The sequence below is a fragment of the Oculina patagonica genome, chromosome 2, assembly GCF_052425735.1.
Source record: "Oculina patagonica isolate OP01 chromosome 2, crgOcupat, whole genome shotgun sequence".
Classification (NCBI taxonomy): domain Eukaryota; kingdom Metazoa; phylum Cnidaria; class Anthozoa; order Scleractinia; family Oculinidae; genus Oculina; species Oculina patagonica.
Window position 1 is genome coordinate 42,334,531 of NC_135759.1, and position 22,014 is coordinate 42,356,544.

Sequence of the window (22,014 nt, forward strand, 5' to 3'; positions counted from 1 at the left end):
TTCTGTGCAAATAAAAACGGAGATAATTTTTGTCCTTATTTCGTTATGTTTGGTCTTTATATTATCCTGGGGGTAACGCGATCAAACATGAGTGAAAGTAAAAGGAAATTAACCCTTTTGCCCAAAAAGGTCCGCGATTTCTCGCAAAAAGCAAAAGCCAAATTTTAATTGAATTGCAAACAAAGCAGTGCGTTTATTCTCTTTTCCTTTTGTGGTCTCTCTCCAAACGTTCTCTTCATTTGTTCTTTTTACAGCCGAAAATTTTTGAGCTTAATCCTCCGTATAAAAATTTCGAAATTCGAACCAGGATGAACGATTGGTGTGCAAGTCAAAACGTTCACAAACACAGGTTTTTCCTGTATAAATCTTTTTTTCTTACATCAAGCCAGGAATGTTGTTGATTTTATTTGTACATCGAGTGTTAATTTATCAAAATAGTCTGATGGAGCAGGCTAGTTTTTAATACAAGTTTGAGATAATTTCTCTGCAGAATGGAATACTCAAGTTACTTTTGCATCCATAGCTATCCATCGTCATCACGTTTTTGTTTCCATTTACCAGAATAAGACACGAGTCAACAAAAAACACTTTATTAGAGATAAGAAAAGTTCAAAAAATCTATAAGTCGTTGTAAAAGGATTGTTGAATATCTATGTACACAACCAAAGACAATAGATAGGCAAGGTTGCTAAACATGTTTTTAGCCATGAAGTAGCGGTGCCTGCACAAGTGTCCTTTTCAAACCTTGACAGTTTCATTATAGCACACATGCACTGTTCAATGACTATAGGTGGAAAACTGAATGGGAAACAGGGGCAGTTATCAACCCACAACCCCACCCATATATATTGAATAGGATTTCATTCCTTACTCGTTTTTTTGATGGTATCTTTGAGATAAGAAATCAGAAAGAAATGATTCACAATTCTTAATTTTTTGTTCATGTACCAATGAAAAAGAAAATACAAAAAGGCATGGGATGTTACAAGAAGTAGACGACATGAGCATATGGATGCATAAAAATTGAAACTAACACTGTTCACGGCACAGCTCATTAAAATATTTAGATTGGTTTGATCTTGAAGTGGGGGCCGATAAGGGAGAACACCATACACTTGAGATCTTGAACCAAGTAATAAAAACTTCTAAGGCCATCAGGATCCCTGTAAAATAACAACAAAAAGACCGTTTGTACAGACGCTGTAGGGGGCACAGAAAGTCTGATACAGTGGGGTGCCCATAAAACACAAGAACAGAGTATCTGTCGAGCGAGGTGTATAAAAAGTGGGATGTCTGTTAAGCATATGCATGGTGTCCATAAAACGGGTTGATCACGAAACGGTGGGTCTGTAAAGTGGGATTCAGCTGTACTTATTGACTGAGAGGAATGACTAACACGATATACTGATCAGCCTGAAGTTGGGGCATCCCAATATGATGGCTTAGTCTACAAGCAACTTTAAGGTTGGCACAAACAAGAGCACTTGTCCTTCTGAATAGTCCCTGCAAAAAATCCTGGGGATAAGTGAACTAACCATTTTCGTCAAAAATCTAACTGTTGGAACAAAAATACATCCCTGTGACTTGCCACACAAATTCAAACTGGTTCAATACTATAAGGTTTCTTCTTCTTCTTCTTCTTTTTAACTCAACTAGTACTTTCTTAGTAGGTTAGTACTTTCAAAAAAAGACAAAGTCCGTAACGATTTAAATAACAAAGCAAACGGAAAATACTGAAAGCATTCTTACTACATTGAGTGCGGATTAGCTGAATTATTCAAGATTCCGTTTTCCTAGCTTATCTGAGAACCAACAAACTCTTCTGGACTGGTTGCATGGTGGCTTTCGACCAGTGCTTCTTAGCTTCAGCTTAACATACGCCGTAACAAGGTGATGGTCACTGCCAACATCTGCTCCTCTTCTCACCTTAACATTCAGAAGTGAGCGTCGCCATGTGCCATTAATCATCAAGTGATCAATCTGGTTCCTAGGAGAGCACCATGTAAGCTTGTGAATATCACAGTGAGGGAAGATTGTTCCTCCAATGACTAGGTTGTATGCTGCACACAGTTGGGCAAGACGTTCTCCATTTTCATTCATAGCATCACAGCCTTCCTTTCCCATTGCTCTGTCATAGCTCGAATTATCACTTCCCACCTTTGCATTAAGGTCACCCATTATAACCAGCATGTCATGGCGCGGTAGTTTCTCCAGTTCTGCTTGCAAATGTACATAGAAGCTGTCTTTTGTGGTGTCATCGCTATCATTCGTTGGTGCATAACATTGGACAAGGGACAGATTAACATGCTTCCCCTTTATTCTAGCTGTCATAAGTCTGCTGTTGATTGGTTTCCACTGTAAGAGGTACTTTGCCAATCCTTTCTTGAGTATAATGGCAACTCGCCCGTGGTGTTGGTTATCATCTCTGCTAACATACAGCACAGTTTCTCCCGTTGATGTCATGTCGTTGAAACTACTAAAACTACCTGACAAAATTCTTTAGGAAGTAATATGTGACGGATTGGCCGCGCATCGCATCGGCAACAATGTGATTGCCATCCAGCGTACAGCCCCCCTAGCAAATGGTCGCAAAAGTTTTCTTCAGAACCCTGAAAGAAGCCCTCCGTTAGAAGGACCAAAAAATGGTGTTCAAACCTGAATTTAATTAACCTCTCACAATCTCAAAATCTCCAACCCTCCGAATGGAACTGGACTTTAAAGAAGCTACGACAAGGATATTGCGGGAACATGCTTCAGATTTGTCCTCTTATATGGTGTAGAAGACGCTTAATGAGAGTACAAGCTATTCTTGAAAGGGGCTGTAAAGATGGAACTAAAGCTTTAAATTCTCGTTGTTTCTCACTCTATGGCCAGGCGCATTTGGCGAGGAGACTGAGATCTACTGTAAGGAGTCGCCTCAGACTCTGCACTTCCCGTTTTGGCAACAAATCCTAAGGGACTAGGGTGGGCTAAAGATAGACAACAACACCATGTTTCATCACTCTTTTTTTTTTGGGGAGGGGGGGGGTGTAAATTAATTTTATATTTATACAGTGTTGCCCTCTGCTTATAAACTGACGAACAAGCAAAGTTAGTAGTTAGTCAGTAGTTGAATGGAAAGTAACGAAGAAACATATTTATGAACCGATGCAATTTTCGAATGACAAATGATGACTAATGAGTACAAATCAGCATTTTTGCGAAAAATGTCATCATTTACTGTATCGATTATTCAAAGCAATCAAACACCATAACGTGCTGTGATTACTTAAGAGCATCTGACTACCTTTTCCTTAGTATTGCTTACTTCCAGTTGTGAATCAGGGGTTATAAAGTTTTTTCTGGAAGATCCAACGAGAGAAATCGTAAACGCCGTGTCCAGAACAACATCTCTTTCTTTATTCTTGTCAGGTGGACCCGTGTGTTAGCGCATTGAATGATGTTGCCGCTTAGGAGAGGCTTCTATAATATAATGGCAAAGAATACGACTTAACATGCGATACGGTAATTATCTACTGGCACGGGTAAGCACAGTTTCACTTCCACGTAATTGCTTTTTATGTGTGAACCTTAAGAAATATAACCGGCTCTAAATATCACAGTGATATCGGATTGACGAACCAAATGCCTGTAGTTCACTTTTATCATTGGTCCGATTTTTTTATAGAGTTTTATCTTAATAAGACCATCGGTTAGATACTGTAGCTTGATAAGTTTGAGTGGAACCCTCTTACATTTAACACTTCCAAAGAAATCAAATTAAATTTTTCAGTGGCTGATTAAATATTCCCAACACGCGAAGGCGACGGGTTCGTTGACCTGTCAGATTTGTTGTGCAAAATACTTTTTGCTTTTTATCGCAAATCAATTCAGATACGCATTCAGTACCAAAAAAATCGATTACAACATATAGACTCATCATCAAAGTATTAAATACCGTGGTTTTAGGACAAAAATAATCCCGCAATATTTATTGTCTGGGATGATTACGAACCATTTATTGACTTTTAAAAAATATCTGTCCATGCATGTATTTCCGATATTTTTTAGATATGTTCTTGAATGACCGTCCTAAGAGTAAATGTTTAGCAAGTCTGATCTTAATAACCAGATTTTAACTTTCTAATTATCCTTGTTAGACAGTCGAAACACTTTGATTCTTTGTTCGTTCAATTTATTCAATAAATTGTCATTTTTTGGATGATAAACAGCAGAGGCTCTTGTTTACAGAACTTGACCTGCTCGCAGACCGGAAGTGAAAATTTTCAGTTGGATGTCCGAAAATATTGATGGAATTATTTGATACAACCATAGACAATTTCCGACATTTTTTATGTAGGAAAAACACTGAAAATATGTAGAAAAGTTTTGCAGTCATTTCAAGTCTTCAACTTTCCCTTGACTCATTTTCTTTTATCAGCAAGACTGTAGATGTAATCATCTTTATGGGACTATCAGTGTTACACAAAAGTTTGTTCAACACTTGAAAAACACGAAAAAACGTCCTACACCGAACTCAGTGACGCAAACACCTTGTTGCACTAAAGATGAGTCACATCCGCTTTTTCACCAGTACGCGACATAGTTAACTACGGTTAAAAAGTTGGGCTTTGATCAAATTCGCACAATGACTTGTGTTTTCTCGGGTTTTCGTTGCAGTTTGCTGTTCTTGACGTTGTTTGTGACGAGTCAAACTTTAGCTAAGCCAGGAAATAGCGCTAATAGCACCCCAGTCAGTTCTACAGCCACAAGGGAATGTAACAAAGTCTACAACAACTTCTATCATGCAGGGCCAAACAAGAGGATTGAAATCTTTCTTCAAGAAATGAAGAAACAACTCACACACGTTGAATATAGCATCAACATCCTCAAAGGGAACAAAACTTTGGAGAAAGGTAAGTACAAATCTGTCGGTGCGTCGAGAATTTTAATTCTCCTCAAGAGGTGTGTGGGATTATACCATTTTACAAAACTAGCTTCTTAAAGATCCAACAAATCGCGATAATTTCTTATTTCATCCGTTAAGCTTACATTTTGAATTTTCTTAAATACAGGGCAAACTAACAATACGATTGAAACTATCCTTCACGATATGAAGAAACAACTCACTCACGTTGAAGAAGACATCAACATCCTCAAAGCGAACACTTCAAAGAAAGGTTAGTACACAGAGCTTTTCAGCTGTTACGAGAATTTTGATTAATTTCGATTCCTCCCTTTTTTCAGTGAAGTATAAATTTCAGACTGGGATTACTTATAGAGCGTTTACGACGCATCCGATAAGGGAAATGCTCTTTGATTTTCTTGTGATTAGCCCACTCAAGATATACGATAGCTTTTGATGCAATTTTTAATTTATTTTTATGCACAGAAACGAGCAAAAAGATGGAAACCCTCCTTAAAGAAATGAAACAACAACTCACTCATGTTGAAGATAACATCAACATCCTCAAAGCGAACAAGACATCCGTGAAAGGTAAGAACTAGTCTGGTTATGACAATTAGAAATTTTAATTTTTCCGTTTGGTGATGTGTGACTGATTTAGATACGCGTGGAATAAGCTAATTTAATTTCCCATACATGTGAGATTCACTTTGATGGATTTTAAAAAGTTTAAAAATTTTATCATTCACAGAGCCACACGAGAAGATTGAAACTCTCCTACAAGAAATGAAAAAACAACTCACACACGTTGAAGATGACATCAACATCCTCAAAGGAAACAAGACATCTGTGATAGGTAAGTACAAAATATGTAAAGGTGTGTTTGGACTTTAGTATTTTAACATTGTCCTTAACATTTCACACTGGGATTACCGGTACCTCCAAACTTCCTCCCTTATACATAATGAGATTCTTCGTTGGTTTTGTTGTATTGATTAGCTATATCACTGAACATGTAAAAGCGGTCATATTCAATGAAATCCACTCCAACGATTTTTTCACTATTTAATTATCCACAGGGCCAAACAAGAAAATTGAAACTCTTCTTCAAGAAATGTTGAAACAATTCGCTCAAATGCAAGATGATATTAAGACCCTCAAAAAGGCGAAAGGTGAGTACAGATCTATTTATTTGTGACGAAGTTTTAATTTTCTCCTTTTTGTAGTGCTTGAAATTAAAACATTTTAATAATAATGAATTTCGTCATTTTTCCTGAAAAGGTAAGAATTGTGCTGAGCTGTACAAATCTGGTGAAAGAAACAGCGGTGTTTATACAATCGACCCTGATGGCTTAGGTGCCTTTGATGTGTTCTGTGACCAAACAACAGCCGGTGGGGGGTGGACAATGTTCCAGAAGAGACTGGACGGTTCCGTTAATTTCTACCGCGGCTGGGTCGACTATAAACGTGGCTTCGGTAACCTGAATGGCGAGTTTTGGCTGGGACTGGAAAAGATACACCGCCTGACGAGATCAAAGAACAGGCTTCGAGTAGAACTGGAAGACACCACAGGCAAAACTGCTTACGCCAACTACAACATTTTTGCAGTTGCGAGTGAGAAAACCAAGTACAGGCTAAGCCTTGGGTCATACTCAGGTTATATAATCAACTTCCCTTTTTCTATAAATATAAAAGAGAAGCAACTTTTTATAGCTGAAAGTGGAGAAGAGGATCAGGACTCTTGGAGTGTAAAGTTAACAAAACCCACAGCACGCAATGAAAGGAGAGGGGGAGTAGGCACCCCCTCGGGGACCCTGTGAACATTCCTAGATAGAGAGGCAGAAGTTGGGCTCCTCTTGATTAGAGGGAGTGTTCCTACAATAGCCTAACTTCAAGGGGTAGAGATTATTGCGTGGAGCTGAGCCTGTGAAATATCGAGTCTACATGGACAAAAGGGTGACGAGAAAAACACTTCATCGCTGTTCCGGTCTTAATTCAATACGGCTTAAACAATGAAAGCTAATGAATCAGATTAAATAACCATTACTGGACAAGAAAATAATAAGATTTACTTATTGTTACAGGTTTAAAAGTAAAAACCGGAAATTAAAGGAGTATACAGCGTCATTTTGTGATGATTGCTCATTAAAATATCGTGATTATGTTGCCTCGACAAGTTCCTAGTTAGCTTACCTTTATGAAAAGAAAAAGTAAGCATGGACTTTTGGGAGGAAAAATATTCTGATTCGATGTGAGGTCATCTTGAGGTCAATGATAAAACAACCTCCCCCCCCCCCCCCCCACCACCACCACCACCACCACCACCACCAAAAAAAAAAGTTGTTGATTTATTGAGCAGAGTCTCAATATTTTCTTGAGGCCGTTTTGTAAAGGACGCCTAATTATCTGAAATATAATTAGCTAAATGTTTGTAAGTGTTGGTGAAGTCAAATTCTGGTGTTATATTTTCAGGAACTGCTGCTGATTCTCTTTCTCGTCATCGTGGTGCTTCCTTTACAACCAAAGATCAGGATAATGACAGCTGGAACAATAACTGTGCCGTGCAGTTTAAAGGAGCCTGGTGGTACACTAATTGTCATCACTCCAACCTGAACGGTCTGTATCATCACGGAAAACACTCATCAAACGGTGATGGTGTCAACTGGTATCACTGGAAAGGAGAATTCTACTCCGCCAAGAGAGCTGAGATGAAGATCAGACCAGTGCACTTTTAAGAACTTTCTGCCCTTTTCTTGTTTGTTCATGGTTTGCAAATAAGAGTTTCGAAAACTGTTCAAGTAACCGTCGAATTAAAAATGGCAGAAAAATAAGTTTTGTCATTATTTATTAGGTAGCTTGTATGTTTAAGTTCAAAATTTGGGAAATGAATGAAACGAGCGCTTTGACTCTTCCCTTTCGGTACTTTTTCCTTCAGTTGAATTTCTCAAATATCTTTATAATATCAATGTTATAGAAAAATTGAAATTTTTACTAAAAACGATTCGATTCTTACTTTTTATTTACCGGTGCTTTAGAATTTGCGAACTGTTTGCAAAAATGGATTGTTAAAATCATGGTTGAATATTGTTTGCTATGCAGGTTATATATTTACCATTTCTTTCGCCAAATTGACAATTTAATGAAAGTAAAACTAAAGGCATCAGAGTAGGCTACTTCTGTCGTTTTGTAAGGTAATAGGGCAAACTCTAACAAGAGGAAATCGAATGTAGTAACTTGTCAGGTTAACAATTCGTACTCAGGCTTTGCACGTCTCGATCTGGTTATGAAACCAGGCACTTGTGTTGAAGGACAGACAATTTCCTCCACTGTATTGTGGTCTTGGCTTTATTTATTTATCAAAAGAATTCACAGTTTTAGTTCGTTTACCATGTTCTATAGATTCCTTTCATACTTCGGTTAGAGAAAGAAACAGGCTCACTGATAATTTCAAAATAAAAATTAAATGAACTTGGTCTGATTACGACCTGGCGGGAAAAGACAAAGAGAAACTACCAAGAAACAAGTGGTGTCTCGGTATTTTTATTATCTCAGACAGATGATGGCGAGAGAGCAAGGACGATATTTTACTTGTCTTACTACATTTCACCAGGTCCGTAACTAGCAAGAGGCAAGACGAGCTTGATTTTAACGTAAGATTAAGAATAAAATATGTTTAGTAGGGAAAATGATCCCCAATTGAACAAGACTGATTTTTCTCAAGAAATACCATATGAAAAATGTTTAAGAAAGGGTTTCCGAGCCTCTAGAAAGCGTGCCCTTATTATCAAAAATCTTGCCTCGTTTATGCCAAAGGTCTGGTTACGGCCCTGTTTCACGGCTAAATTTCCGTTCTCCGACTTTTTGTTATGTTAGCATTAAGTCGATAGCAGCTAGTCTGCTATGCAAATAAAAACAAAAACTAGATTTTATTATATAGTAATATATATGGGAGTGTATAGCAACAGTGAGAGATCGTACGAGATATAGCAACAAGGAAAACGACCTGTGAAATCAGATTGTTCGCTTGATGTACCGAGTTGCTTAGTAATTGTAAAAAAACGTAGTCAATAACCATGAAGTCACCTCACAGCGGCTGACTTGTTTCGAAACTGCTCATGGATGACGTGTATATAATTATTTATTATTATTATTATTATTGAATTATTTTAATAGGAACGTTTTGCCATGCATTCGGGTGTACGGCAGCCTGCTAACGACAAAAAAAATTCGAATTTTAAAGTAGCTGCTCTAAAATACATTTCTTTAGTAGGTATCTACAATATATACGGTTTTTATACCTCAGCACATTTAAATGAAGAACAAGCAAATTCCAAACACATTCATCAGTCAGTGGATATTTTAAAATATAATATTAAAATAATTAGGAAACTGAATTTAACCGTGATTTTTGAAGTTATGAAATACAAATCATCTGTGAATAGATATTGTCTGATAGCGGGTTTTAATTCTGCAAATGCGGTGATATTAATATATTTTGTCAAAACGTCATTCCGACTACAAAGTAGTCAAAACACATTTATGTATGCTCAAACAATGGGAGACACTTAAATGAAAATATTATACATCTGCGGGTTACCTTTCTCTTTGCCTCGGTAGCTTCGTTATGAGATTTTTCTCGAGGAAAGGTTTATCGCCGCCAAGTCAAGACTTGTGAAAGACAGGAAACTTGTTCACACTCCACCTTCGACGGACTTTGGTTATTTCATCATATAACTGGCTGAATTGTTCTCCGGGACTCACAAATTGTGTACAAACTGGTGTGAAATGCTCTTCAGTTGAGGCAAGGCAATGTATTTTGCTGTACGGATCGAACTCAGGAGGGACCTATTGGCTGGGAGTGAGTTGAGTTTGAATAAAGTTTTCAAATTGATTGAGCCCTATCGAAGCCGATGTTTGTTTCCTTTGTGAAATTCACTGTCATTCACATATAGATTAAAAATAAGAAAAAGCAAATTTCCCTTTAGGCCGCCAATAATAGCAAAATCTGCTGTGCACGATGTTAATTTATTATTATCAGTTTACAAGCTGAATTTCCTGACATTATCAACGTGCTTTCTTGTCGGTCTTTTGTCACTGTTTTTCACTGCCATAAAAGATAACAAATCCCTCTTCATTTCATTTTAGAATAGAAATTGACATTGCCATCTTCAGTAGAGAAAAGTTTCCAAAAATTGTCTTCATCGGTCTTTGACTTTTTTATATGAAGAACTCTAATAACCTTAGTATTGGTTTATATCTTAACCTTAAAATATGGCATGTTGAAAATTTATTACATATTGATCGGTTTAGACTATTTCACTCCTTACACTCGGTGTCTTTGATATTTTTACTTTGAGAAAATCGTCAGATACTGTAACTTCAAAACTACTTGTTTTATATATCCGAGCTCAAACTATCAAATCTTTGATATAAATATTACATTGAAACCTAGTGAGACTTTTTTTTCTCCGAACATTCGAAGTCCATGGACAGCAAAAACATCGGCGAGTGTGATTCAATTTGCATTGCCAAAAGAAAAACAATTTTTTTAAGTGGTACAGAAAAAAAACCGCGATTAAGAATCTGTTCAGGGCTAAAATTTGCAAATTAGACTCTAAATTTGGAAACAGGTTCTTATTTTTAAAGTGTATATGACATGAAAAATATTTTCTGCTTATTTGAAAGGCCTTTCGAAATACAGAAGAATGGCGCTTTTCTTTTCGAAATATCTTTTTTCGTTTCAGAGATATTGACGTTTTTGTATTATGCAAATTAGATCAGTGATGACGTCATAAGATTTGACTCTAAAAATGGTAAAATACTTAATAAACAATATCTCTAAAACTATTAAAGCAGTGTTCTTGGAACTTGGCACCACAAATGTGCATCACAAAAGAAACAAAATGTTACTCTTGGGGCTGTTGCCATGACAACAGTTTTGCCGCTGGTGCTGTCTCAATAAAAACTGAAATTCCCAGTTTTTGTCTTAAACCAAGAACCATCTAGCGCAGCCAAACCAATGGTGGGAATTAAGGCAATGTGGGAACTATGTCTGTTCTAAGCAGGACCCTTTGTCTCACTTTAGAGGTCAGATATGGGGATATTTGTCTTTTTGACAGAGAGAGACTGGATTGGAAAGAGTTGTTATGGCAACAATACTAAGGGTGTCATTTTGTTCCTTTTGTGATGCACATTTGTGGTGCCAAGTTTCAAGAACACTGCTTCAATAGTTTTAGAGATATTGTTTATTCAGTATTTTACCATTTTTTAGAGTCAAATCTTGTGACGTCATCACTGATCTAATTTGCATAATACAAAAACGTCAATATCTCTGAAACGAAAAAAGATATTTCGAAAAGAAAAACGCTATTCTTCTGTTTTTCGAAAGGCCTTTCAAATAAGCAGAAAATATTTTTCATGTCATATACACTTTAAAAATGGGGATTATTATCAGCAGCTGGGAATAGTCTAAATGATTAGTGCTTCATTTTAACATAAGCACTTATGTCTTATGCAAATTTTATACAAGGAATAGGCCGAATACCACTAAAAGTTCTATTAGCATCAATGTAAATTTTCTTCGGAAATTAAGAACCTGAATAGCCTAAATTTGTGTTAACTGCCATTTATATAAGAACCTAACCTGAAAAAATAAGGTTCTAATATACTCGCAGGTTTTTACTGTATTGTTTGAAAGCTGTGATTAAATATTCCGAACACGAAAAGGCGACGAGTTCAATGACTTTGTTGTGTTCCTTAGTCATGTCAGCTATTAAATTTTTTTCGCTAGCTGGGTATAGTTTTCCCAAAATAATCTCAGTTACCCTTAAAACTAAACTTAAACTTTTAAAAATGTCTGCAACTACGGTCTTCGTTTAGTAGAGTAATACCGTTTTATGGTTTTAGCGCAGACACATTTAATCCTTTCTATTTTGCCTAGGGCGCTCTTAAACCTTGTTTGTATTCTGTAAAGTTACAATTTATAGCAACTCTAACTCTAGCCACATTCTTTTTGAATGTTCTATCTTTTAAAAAGTCTAAGAAGTCTAAAAGCTTCGGTTAGGTCATACTTTTTTCAAATATTTTGTTTTCTGTCAGGACGACGAGTGTTAAAGTTATTAGTTTATAATAAGTTGATTATCAACTGGCAGTTGAAAAACGTAAATAAACCGCCGTCTGAGCGACTTATTCGAGCAATAGCCCGTCATCGGAGCAAACAATGGGCTAATGCTCAAAAAGTCAGCTTTTCAAAATTCACTACGGCGGTTTATTCACTTTTATCAACTTTCAATTGATAATCAACTAAGTGTTAAAACAGTAGATTTGTTGATAGACCTTGACAGAAGCCGACCTAAATTGAAAATTTACAGTAGAATATCTGAAGATATTGAAGTATTTTAAAATTGTTATGTGCAGTTCGCACTGTTCGATCTCCCACTGCGCACTATTCAAAATAGCTTGTAAAACATTATGAGATAAAATTATGGTCGATTTCGACCAAATGTCTTCCTTAGGTCTCTTTGTTAAAAACAATAGCAGAGGTAGCAGACACACTAAATAAAATTGACTGAGGATTGAAAAGTTCATATGGCACACTAATAATTCGAGCTTTTCAAACGTCCCCGGCTCTTTTTCGTTTTTACGCTCTTGAATCTTACCCAGGATTTTCATGTCTTTTATCGATCAAAGCATTCGCTGTTGGTGAAGATCTTTATGTGATTGTGTCACTAAGTCGTGTTCATTCAAAGAACTGAACATCAGGTTTTGATTTATAAAGAATTTCACTGAAAAAAAAATTCGGCAAAAAAATTTCAGGCAAACGGCGGTCGATCCGAAGTGAGTGTGATAAAATAGCGTTAGGCAGTCGAATGTATTCCAGTATAATATCAAATACAGCCTCTTTCTAAAAATTACCATAAGCATTGATAAACAAATGACTGTTTATTATGGCACGCGTTTCGCCAAATTAGTAAAAATACTATTTTCGAAGTTCACAAAGCTGTGAAAAAAGAGTTTAGCCAAAGAAAGAAGATCAGTATTACTAATCAGTGTATTCGGCAGTCTAGATCTTTACTAGTTAAACGTTAATGTTTTTCTCAGAGCATCAAGGAAAGCCCGAGTTTCTAGAAAAATGTACGATTTTTTATTTATATTTTTTTTACATAATACTAAGGGAAAATGATGTGCAATTTCAACTTAGTAAACGAGCAAAAAACCCTTTTAACCTAGTGTAACTAAAACAAGCCTGAATATTTTTTCAATTTGGTAACGCTGTATTTCACAGACTGTCATTGTTCTAAAGAAACTGTCAGCAAGGGTCAAAAGATCGACCAAAAATAGTTTACACTCAGAAAGCATGAAAATTGTCTTGAACCAAATTCAGTGACGCAAACACCTTGTTGTACTAAAGATGAGTCAGTCATCCGCTTTTTCACCAGTGCGTGGCACAGTTAACTACGGTTAAGTTGGACTTTGATCAAATTCGCAAAATGACTTGTGTTTCCTCGGGTTTTCTTTGCAGTTTGCTGTTCTTGGCGTTGTTTGTGACGAGTCAAACTTTAGCAAAGCCAGATAATAGCGCTAATAGCACCCCAGTCGGTTCTACTGCTACAAAGCAGTGTAACAACGCGTACTACAGCTTTTATCATAATGGAGGGACTAACGAAAAAACTGAAACTATCCTTCAAGAAATAGAGAAACGGCTCACTCAAGTGCAAGATGACATCAACTTCCTTAAAGGGAACAGCACTTCAGAGGAAAGTAAGTAAGATCTGCCCCTATGTCGAGAATTTTTAGTTCTTCTTCATCAGTTCCAATGGAATTTACTTTTCTTTAAATTAAATTTCATCATAACATAGAGCCAAACAAGACGATTGAAGTGATCCTTCCAGAGCTGAAAAAACAGCTCATTCGAGTACAAGATGACATCGACATCCTTAAAGCAAACAATACAATGGCGAATGGTACGTAAGTACAGATCTGTTTTATATGCGGAGTTTAATTTTTCCCCGCGTTTTTTGCTGGTAAAATTAAGAAAATTTGGCGGAATTTACTTCGGATCTTTCATGACCAATTCTAGATCTGTGGGTTTCTGTTGTATCGACTGGGAAATCGGAAATCGGAAATTCAATCGATGATAGAAATAATTTTAATTTGTACAGAACAAAACAAGAGGATTGAAGCGATCCTTCAAGAAATGAAGAAACAACTCACTAAAGTGCAAGATGACATAAATATCCTGAAAGGGAACAAGACGTGTGTGAAGGGTAAGAATAGATCTTTAAGTGTGTGTTAAAAATTGTTAATTTCCCCCCATTTCAGCAGCGCCGGATTCATGAAAAAGACATGCGAGTTTAATAGAGATACTATTTATTCCTCATTGACTAGCAATATCAACAAGTAAATCATAAATGCTTTTATGTGGGTTTGCGTGTTTGTAAACTTTCCTTTTTAAGTTACAACAAAACACTTCAGTCATAACTAGGTTTTTACTCAACAGCTATGAAGAACTGTGCTGAGCTGTACAAATCCGGTCAAAGAATCAGCGGTGTTTATACAATCGACCCTGATGGTTCAGGTGCCTTTGATGTGTTCTGTGACCAAACAACAGCCGGTGGGGGGTGGACAGTGTTCCAGAAGAGACTGGACGGCTCCGTTGATTTCTACCGCGGCTGGGTCGACTACAAACGTGGCTTCGGTAACCTGAATGGCGAGTTCTGGCTGGGTCTGGACAAGGTAAACCGCCTGACGAAAACAACGAACAGGCTTCGAGTAGATCTGGAAGACACTGCAGGCAAAACTGCTTACGCCGAGTACAACATGTTTGCAGTTACGAGCGAAAAGACTAAGTACAAGCTGAGCCTTGGATCATATTCAGGTAAAATTTTTTCACATTTTTATTTTTTCATAGCATTAGGCGTTTATCTTCACGCGAGCGTGAAATTTTCGGCGAGAAAACGCGAGACTTGCTTCCTGCCAATGAAACAACACCCGTGCTTTCCTGTGTTGAGCAGATAAAAGAGTTTACAACACCCTAAAAAGGTGTTTCCAACGTCCGCGGTGCTTCTGGCCGCTTTTGTAAAGTTCGTACGATCGAAAGCAAAAGAGAAAATAAAGAATAGTCTCCACGATTGTGAGATACTTCGAGTAGAATTTCAGAGATTCTGCTACATAAAGGATTAAGGTATGTCTCTAAATAACCTTTGGGTTAACAGATATTCGCACAAAAACCGACAAAAAAGGGAACGCTCGTCTTTACACATCAACTCGTATGGTTCGAAAGTTCGCGCATGCTCAAATAGCTATCTTGGACAATTTCTATTCTGATGACGTAATTGTTATTCGGGCGAAAATAGAAAATTTCCCCTGGTATTTACTAGAGTTTCCTTCGGTGAAATTCCTTAAAATTTGGCATAGATGTTATACCTTTTTAACTGCCCTTTTTGCCGTTTTTTAAAAAAAAAAATTATAAGCCAGTTTTTTTGCTTAGTCAAAAAAACACAAAATAACCAAAAACTCAAAAACGACCTGGACAACCCCTACTTTTTTTGTTTTTAAAAGTTACTTCTCATCAAAATCAATCCGTTGGGAGAATTTCAAAAATTTTCACGGAAGAAAATTAAAGAAATTTAAGATCAAAGCCGAAAAAACACCAAAAAATAGGACTTTTTGAGGAGATGTAGCTCAAAAACAAAGGCCGTTATTTTAAAATAGAATAATGCACAACATATTTTAGTCCTTGTTTTTAATATTTCGGCAGCTTTTATGTAACTAGTTTAAAAAATAGCGCGAAAATGATCTCTCGATGGGTATCACTTGTGGGCGCGCCGTAATATCTCAAAACCCTATGGAGCCACCTTAAGTGATTATGATGTCAGTAAAATATACTTTTTTGAAGCGTTTAGGAAATAGGCTTGATTATTTTCCGATTCATAATCAAATGACGTCTAAACAATATTGGGAACGTTGTTATGGCTTCTTTAAAACAAATACCCAGGATCTTATTAGGGTTAGTAAAGTCCAATCAAATTCTCGTGTTTTATTTCTTTTTCAGGAACTGCTGGTGATTCTCTTTCTCGTCATTGTGGTTACCCCTTTACAACCAAAGATCAGGATAATGACGGCGCATCCAGCGTTAACTGTGCTGTGGACTATAAAGGAGCCTGGTGGTACGAGATCTGTCATCAGTCCAACCTGAACGGTCTGTACCATAAGGGAAAACACTCATCTTTTGCTGATGGTGTCAACTGGTTACACTGGAAAGGATATTACTACTCCGCCAAGAGAGCTGAGATGAAAATCAGACCAGTAAAGTTTTAAGAACTCTGCCTTTTCTCCTATTTGTTTTGCAAATGAGTTTAAAAAAATGTCCAAGTTTCTGTGCAATTAAAAACAGACATAAGTTTTGTCCTTATTTCGTTATGTTTGGTCTTTATATTATCCTAGGGGTATCGCGATCAAACATGAATGAAAGTAAGAGGAAATTAACCCTTTCACCCAAAAAGGTCCGCGATTTCTCGCAAAAAGCAAAAGCCAAATTTTAATTGAATTGCAGACAAAGCAGTCCGTTTATGTTTTTCCTTTTGTGGTCTCTCTCCAAACTTTCTCTTCATTTGTTCTTTTTACAGCCGAAAATGTTTGAGCTTAATCCTCCGTAAAAAAAGTTTCGAAATTCGAACCAGGATGAACGATTGGTGTGCAAGTCAAAACTTTCACAAACACAGGTTTTTCCTGTATAAATCTTTTTTTCTTACATCAAGGAATGTTGTTGATTTTATTTGTGCATCGAGTGTTAATTTATCAAAATAGTCTGATGGAGCAGGCTAGTTTTTAATACAAGTTTGAGATAATTTCTCTGCAGAATGGAATACTCAAGTTACTTTTGCATCCATAGCTATCCATCGTCATCACGTTTTTGTTTCCATTCATCAGAACAAGACACAAGTCAACAAAAAACACTTAATTGGAGATAAGAAAAGTTCAAAAAAATCTACAAGTCGTTGTAAAAGGATTTTTGAATATCTATGTACACGATCAAAGACAATAGAAGGATAAGGCTGCTCAACATATCATTCGCCATCAAGCTGCGATGCCTGCACAAGTGTCCTTTTCAAACCTTAACAGTCTCATTATAGCACACATCTCTGTCATGCACTACACAATGATTTTAGATGGAAAAACGAGTGAGAAACAGAGGTAGTTTTATCAACCCACCCACCCCACACATATATATTGAATTGGACTTCATTCCTTACTCGGTTTTTTCATGGTATCTTTGAGATAAATAAAAATCACATACACTGTAACATGCATTTACCAGATCAGCATGCAGCGAAACAGAGAGAAATGATTCACAGCGCTTAATTTGTTGTTCATGTACCAATGCAAAAGAAACCACAAAAAGGCATGGTATGTTGCAAGAAGTAGACGACATGAGCATATGAATGCATAAAAACTGAAACAAACATTGTTCACGGCACAGTTCATAAAATAATTAGATGGGTTTGATCTTGAAGTGGAGTCCGATAAGGGAGAACACCATACACTTGAGATCTTGAACCAAGTAATAAAAACTTCTTAGGCCGTCAGGATCCCTGTAAAATGACAACAAAAATTCAGTTATTACACAACTGTACCCATTACAGCTGAACTCAGGGTTCGTACCCTTTTTCACAAACAATTTTACAGTACATTTCCAGGACTCAGATGGTTTTTCAAAGAACTCCAATATTCACATTAACCCTTTCACTTCCAAGATCGCAATATTATTTCTCCTTACTGTCTGCCATACATTTCATGTAATGTTATCTCTGAGAATTCAGTTGTTTCTTGAGTTTAACAGATTTCCAGAATTTCCAGGACTGGTAGTCTTTTTCCAAGACTTTCCAGTCCTGGAAAGTGCCACAATAAAGTTCCAGGACTTTCCAGGTTTTCCAATACCTGGATGAACCCTATGAACTTCGTTTGTACAGACACTGTAGGGACCACAGAAAGTCTGATGTTTATAATGTGGGGTGTCCATGAAACACAAAAACAGAGTATCTGTCAAGCGAGGTTGTGGCATCTCAATATGGTCCTCATATTATAAAGGAGGCGGCGTGGCCTGGTGGTTAGGGCGCTGGACTTGTAATCCGGAGGTCCCGATGGATTGCTATGCCAATCCATCACAGATTACTCCCTGGAGCATTTTATCAGGTAGTCCTAGTAGTTTCGTCACCAGAACCCATTTAAACACCAGCTACTGACCAGGGAGGAAAGAGCTACTGCAAGTATCTTGCCAATTACACAACACCTGAACATTACTGGAACCCAGACTGCTCGAACCTCAGTCCAATGTCCTAACCATTATGACCCAGTATCTCTCATCTAAAAAACGGATCAACAGCTTACTCCTCTTTACAATATCAACACTAGGGACTGGTACCAAGCTTGTAAATGATCACATTTAAGTCATGACATTTTCTTGGACCACATAAAAAGCTTTCAAAGTTGAACTAAAATGACATTTTAGCTAGCTTTCTGTGGTTTTCGGGGAGGCTACAACATGATTGTCATCCAGTATTTAGCCCCCCCCCCCCCCCCCCCCCCCTCCCAGTAAATGGTCGCAAAAGCTTAGAATGTTGCTGGACTATAAAGAAGCTACGACAAGGATATGGCGGGAACATGTTTCAGATCTTTTGCAAGCTATTCTTGGAAGGGGCTGTAAAAGTGGACTTAAAGTTCAAATTATCACAGCATGCAAACACCATTGAAGACAGCCCAGTCACCAATCTTGAGCCCAGAGTGACCCCCGGCTCCGCGATCCGTCAGCGGTTGGTCAGCGGTAGAGTCGCCGGGACTCAGAGTCCGTCCCGTACCGCTGACCGACATAGACGGACTCTGGGCTCGAGATTGCCCAGTCACTGGCCGGGCGCATTTAGCAAGGAGACTGAGATCTACCATGTAAACTTTAATAGTCAACTCCCCACATGGCTTTTCAGTAACTATTTACAATTTACAGAATTAAGGGATGAGATCGGACATCAGCATATTAAGGCGCCTATGGCTGCCGCTATCCGTCCATGTATGATCTCACCCCACCACCAACCCATGGAATAGAACAGACCACAACACCGGGAACTTCATGCCCTACTCTTTGCGATGAGTGTGTGGGTTTTTTAACGTCCCCTGCTGATTATAACACTGAAGATGCAGGAGACGGGGCCTACGGTTTATCGTCCTTATCCGAGAAGACTAGAATGTCTAACCATTTGCAGATGTAATTACAAAGGCAGCACATTCTCCTCAGTTATTTTAAGACCCTGAGTGTTGGTCCGGTCTGGGAGTCGAACCCGAGACCTCCCGCACGACAGTCCGGCGCTCTACCACTGAGCTAACCGGTCGGCGGTTACCATAAGGAGTCGCCTCAGACTCTGCACTTCCCGTTTTGGCAACGAACTCTCTGGGACTAGGGTGGGCTGAAGATAGAGAACAACGCCATGCTTCATCATTTTTCTGGGGGTAAGGTGGTTCTTTACAAAGATAAAAATAAAAACAAATCTAAAAATCTCAAAACATGGCCCTTAACATTGGAATAAATATTTATACAGTATTGCCCTTAGCTCTGCTTATAAACTGATGAACAAGCAAAGTTAGCAATAAGTCAGTAGCTAAACGGAGAAAACGAAGAAACATATTTATGTACCGATGTCAATTTTCGAATGACAAATGAAGACTGATGAGTAGAAATCAGCATTTTTTGCGAAAAACGTCATCATTTACTGCATCATTTGCTCAAAGTAAATAAAACCATAGCGTGCTGTGATTACTTTATAGCATCTGACTACCTTTCCCTTAGCATTGCTTACTTCCAGTTATGAATTAGGGTTTATAAAGATTTTCCTGGACCAAAGATTTAAAGATCCAACGAGAGAAATCGTAAACGCCGTGTCCAAAGCAACATCTCTTTCTTTATTATTGACAGGGCCCGTGTGTTAGCGCACCTAGCGCACTGAATGATGTTGCCGCTTAGGAGAGGCTTCTTAGCACAAAATATAAATGGCAAAGAATACGACTTAGCATGCGGTACGGTAATTATCTACTGGCACGGGTAAGCACAGTTTCACTTCCATGTAATTGCTTTTTTGTGTGTTAACCTTAAGAAATATAACCGGCTCTAAATATCACAGTAATATTGGATTGGCGAACCAAATGCCTGTAGTTTATTTTTATCATTGGTCTGATTTTTTTAGGGAGTTTAATCTTAATAGGACCATCGATCAGATACTGTAGCTATAAGTTTGAGCGGACCCCTCCTTTTTACACCTTCGAAGAAATCAAAAAGTTTTCAGTGGCTGATTAAATATTCCCAACACGAAAAGGCGACTGGTTCGTTGACGTGTCACTTTGTTGTGCAAAACACTTTTTGCTTTTTATTGCAAAATCAATTCAGCTAGGCGTTCAGTGCAAAAAAACTCGATTACATCATATAGACTCATCATTAGAGTAATTTGGTCTTATGGTTTCAGCACAGAAAAAATCCTGGCAATATTTATTGTCTGGGATGATTACGAACCACTCATTGACTTTTAAAAAAATATCAGGTCAGTCGATGTATTTCCGATATTTTTTAGATATGTTCTTGAATGACCGTCCTTTATTAACGAAAGTAAATTTTTAGCAAGTCTGATCTTAATAACTAGATTTTATCTTCCTAATTATCCTTGTAAGGCAGTCTAAACGCATTGATTTTTGTTGGTTCAATTTATTCCACAAATTATCTTTTTCGGATGATAAACACCAGAGGCTCTTGTTTACAGAACTTGATCTGCTGGCAGACCGGGAGTGAAAATTTGCAGTTGGATGTCCGAAAATCATTGAAGTATCGATTTGGTGATTCACATTATCGAAGATAACTAAAATGTTTTTGCTCGCTATCTGCAATATTCAGTGTGTAAGGCGTCGGAGAAATTATATCCCGATAGAATTACTTGATACAAACAGAGACAATTTCTGACATTTTTTATGTTAAATAGTTTAGCAGTCATTTCAAAGTTTACTGAAGAAATGTCGGTTCATTTTATAGCATTTAAACTTTCCCTTGTCTCCACTTTCTTTTATCAGCAAGACTGTTTCTTGATGAAGCCGTCATCATCTTTATGGAACTGTCAATTCATTGCACAACAGTTTGTTCAACACTCGAAAAACACGAAAAAACGTTCTACACTGAACTCAGTGACGCAAACACCTTGTTATACCAAAGATGAGTCACATCCGCTTTTTCACCAGTCCGTGACATAGTTAACTACGGTTAAGTTGGGCTTTGATCAAATTCGCAAAATGACTTGTGTTTCCTCGGGTATTTTTTGCAGTTTGCTGTTCTTGGCGTTGTTTGTGACGAGTCAAACCTTAGCTAAGCCAGGAAATAGCGCTAATAGCACCCCAGTCAGTTCTACAGCCACAAAGGAATGTAACAAAGTCTACAACAACTTCTACCATGCAGGGCCAAACAAGAAGATTGAAATCTTTCTTCAAGAAATGAAGAAACAACTCAATCACGTTGAAGATAGCATCAACATCCTCAAAGCAAACAAAACTTTAGAGAAAGGTAAGTACAAATCTGTCTAGATCTGTGCGGACTATGTATGTTGAGAAATTTACTTTCTCCACTTTGGTAGTAGTTTTTAGTAGGTGTGTTGGGTTATTCCATTTACAAAACTAGCTTCTCAAAGAAGCAATTTGCATTGAAATAATGAAGTATTAAAATCGCAATAATTTTTTATTCAATCCGTCAAGCTTACATTTTGAATTTTCTCATGTACAGAGCCAAACAACACGATTGAAACTATCCTTCACGAAATGAAGAAACAGCTCTCTCACGTTGAAGATGACATCAACATCCTCAAAGCGAACAATACGCTCATGAAAGGTAAGTGTACAGAGCATTTCAGCTGTTCCGAGAATTTAGATTAATTTCGATTTCTCCTTTTTCAGTGTAGTACAAATTTCAGACTAGGACTACTTAAGCCCGGTTTTCACTAGCGACGCAAACACAAGCGCAAGCACAAGAAAAGGAAAAATTTTGATCCTTGTGCTTGTGCTTATGCTTGCGTCGAGGCAGTTTTCACTAGGAAAATAGAGCTGTTATGCTT

At 37.5% G+C, this 22,014-nt stretch overlaps 2 protein-coding genes across 3 annotated transcripts in view; both read left to right on the plus strand.

The window, feature by feature from the left end:
- Positions 1 to 5,066: 5,066 nt before the first annotated feature.
- LOC144641505 (uncharacterized) overlaps positions 5,067 to 22,014 on the plus strand; it is a 36,516-nt gene continuing 19,568 nt past the window's right edge. Inside the window, exons 1-4 of one of the 2 annotated variants that reach the window (XM_078500513.1) lie at positions 5,067 to 5,159; positions 5,372 to 5,476; positions 5,637 to 5,741; positions 21,687 to 21,791. In XM_078500513.1, the coding sequence (XP_078356639.1) occupies positions 5,093 to 5,159; positions 5,372 to 5,476; positions 5,637 to 5,741; positions 21,687 to 21,791 (382 nt within the window). In that variant the 5' untranslated portion in view covers positions 5,067 to 5,092. Of the gene's footprint in view, positions 5,160 to 5,371; positions 5,477 to 5,636; positions 5,742 to 20,886; positions 20,917 to 20,948; positions 21,471 to 21,686; positions 21,792 to 22,014 lie in introns of those variants that run through there. The other variant, XM_078500515.1, reaches the window with a different exon arrangement.
- Positions 12,568 to 16,292, plus strand: LOC144641529 (microfibril-associated glycoprotein 4-like). Its single transcript, XM_078500542.1, has 5 exons — positions 12,568 to 13,645; positions 13,744 to 13,848; positions 14,047 to 14,151; positions 14,385 to 14,762; positions 15,939 to 16,292. The coding sequence occupies exons 1-5, from the start codon at positions 13,375 to 13,377 to the stop codon at positions 16,202 to 16,204; spliced, it is 1,125 nt and encodes a 374-aa protein (XP_078356668.1). The 5' UTR covers positions 12,568 to 13,374; the 3' UTR covers positions 16,205 to 16,292.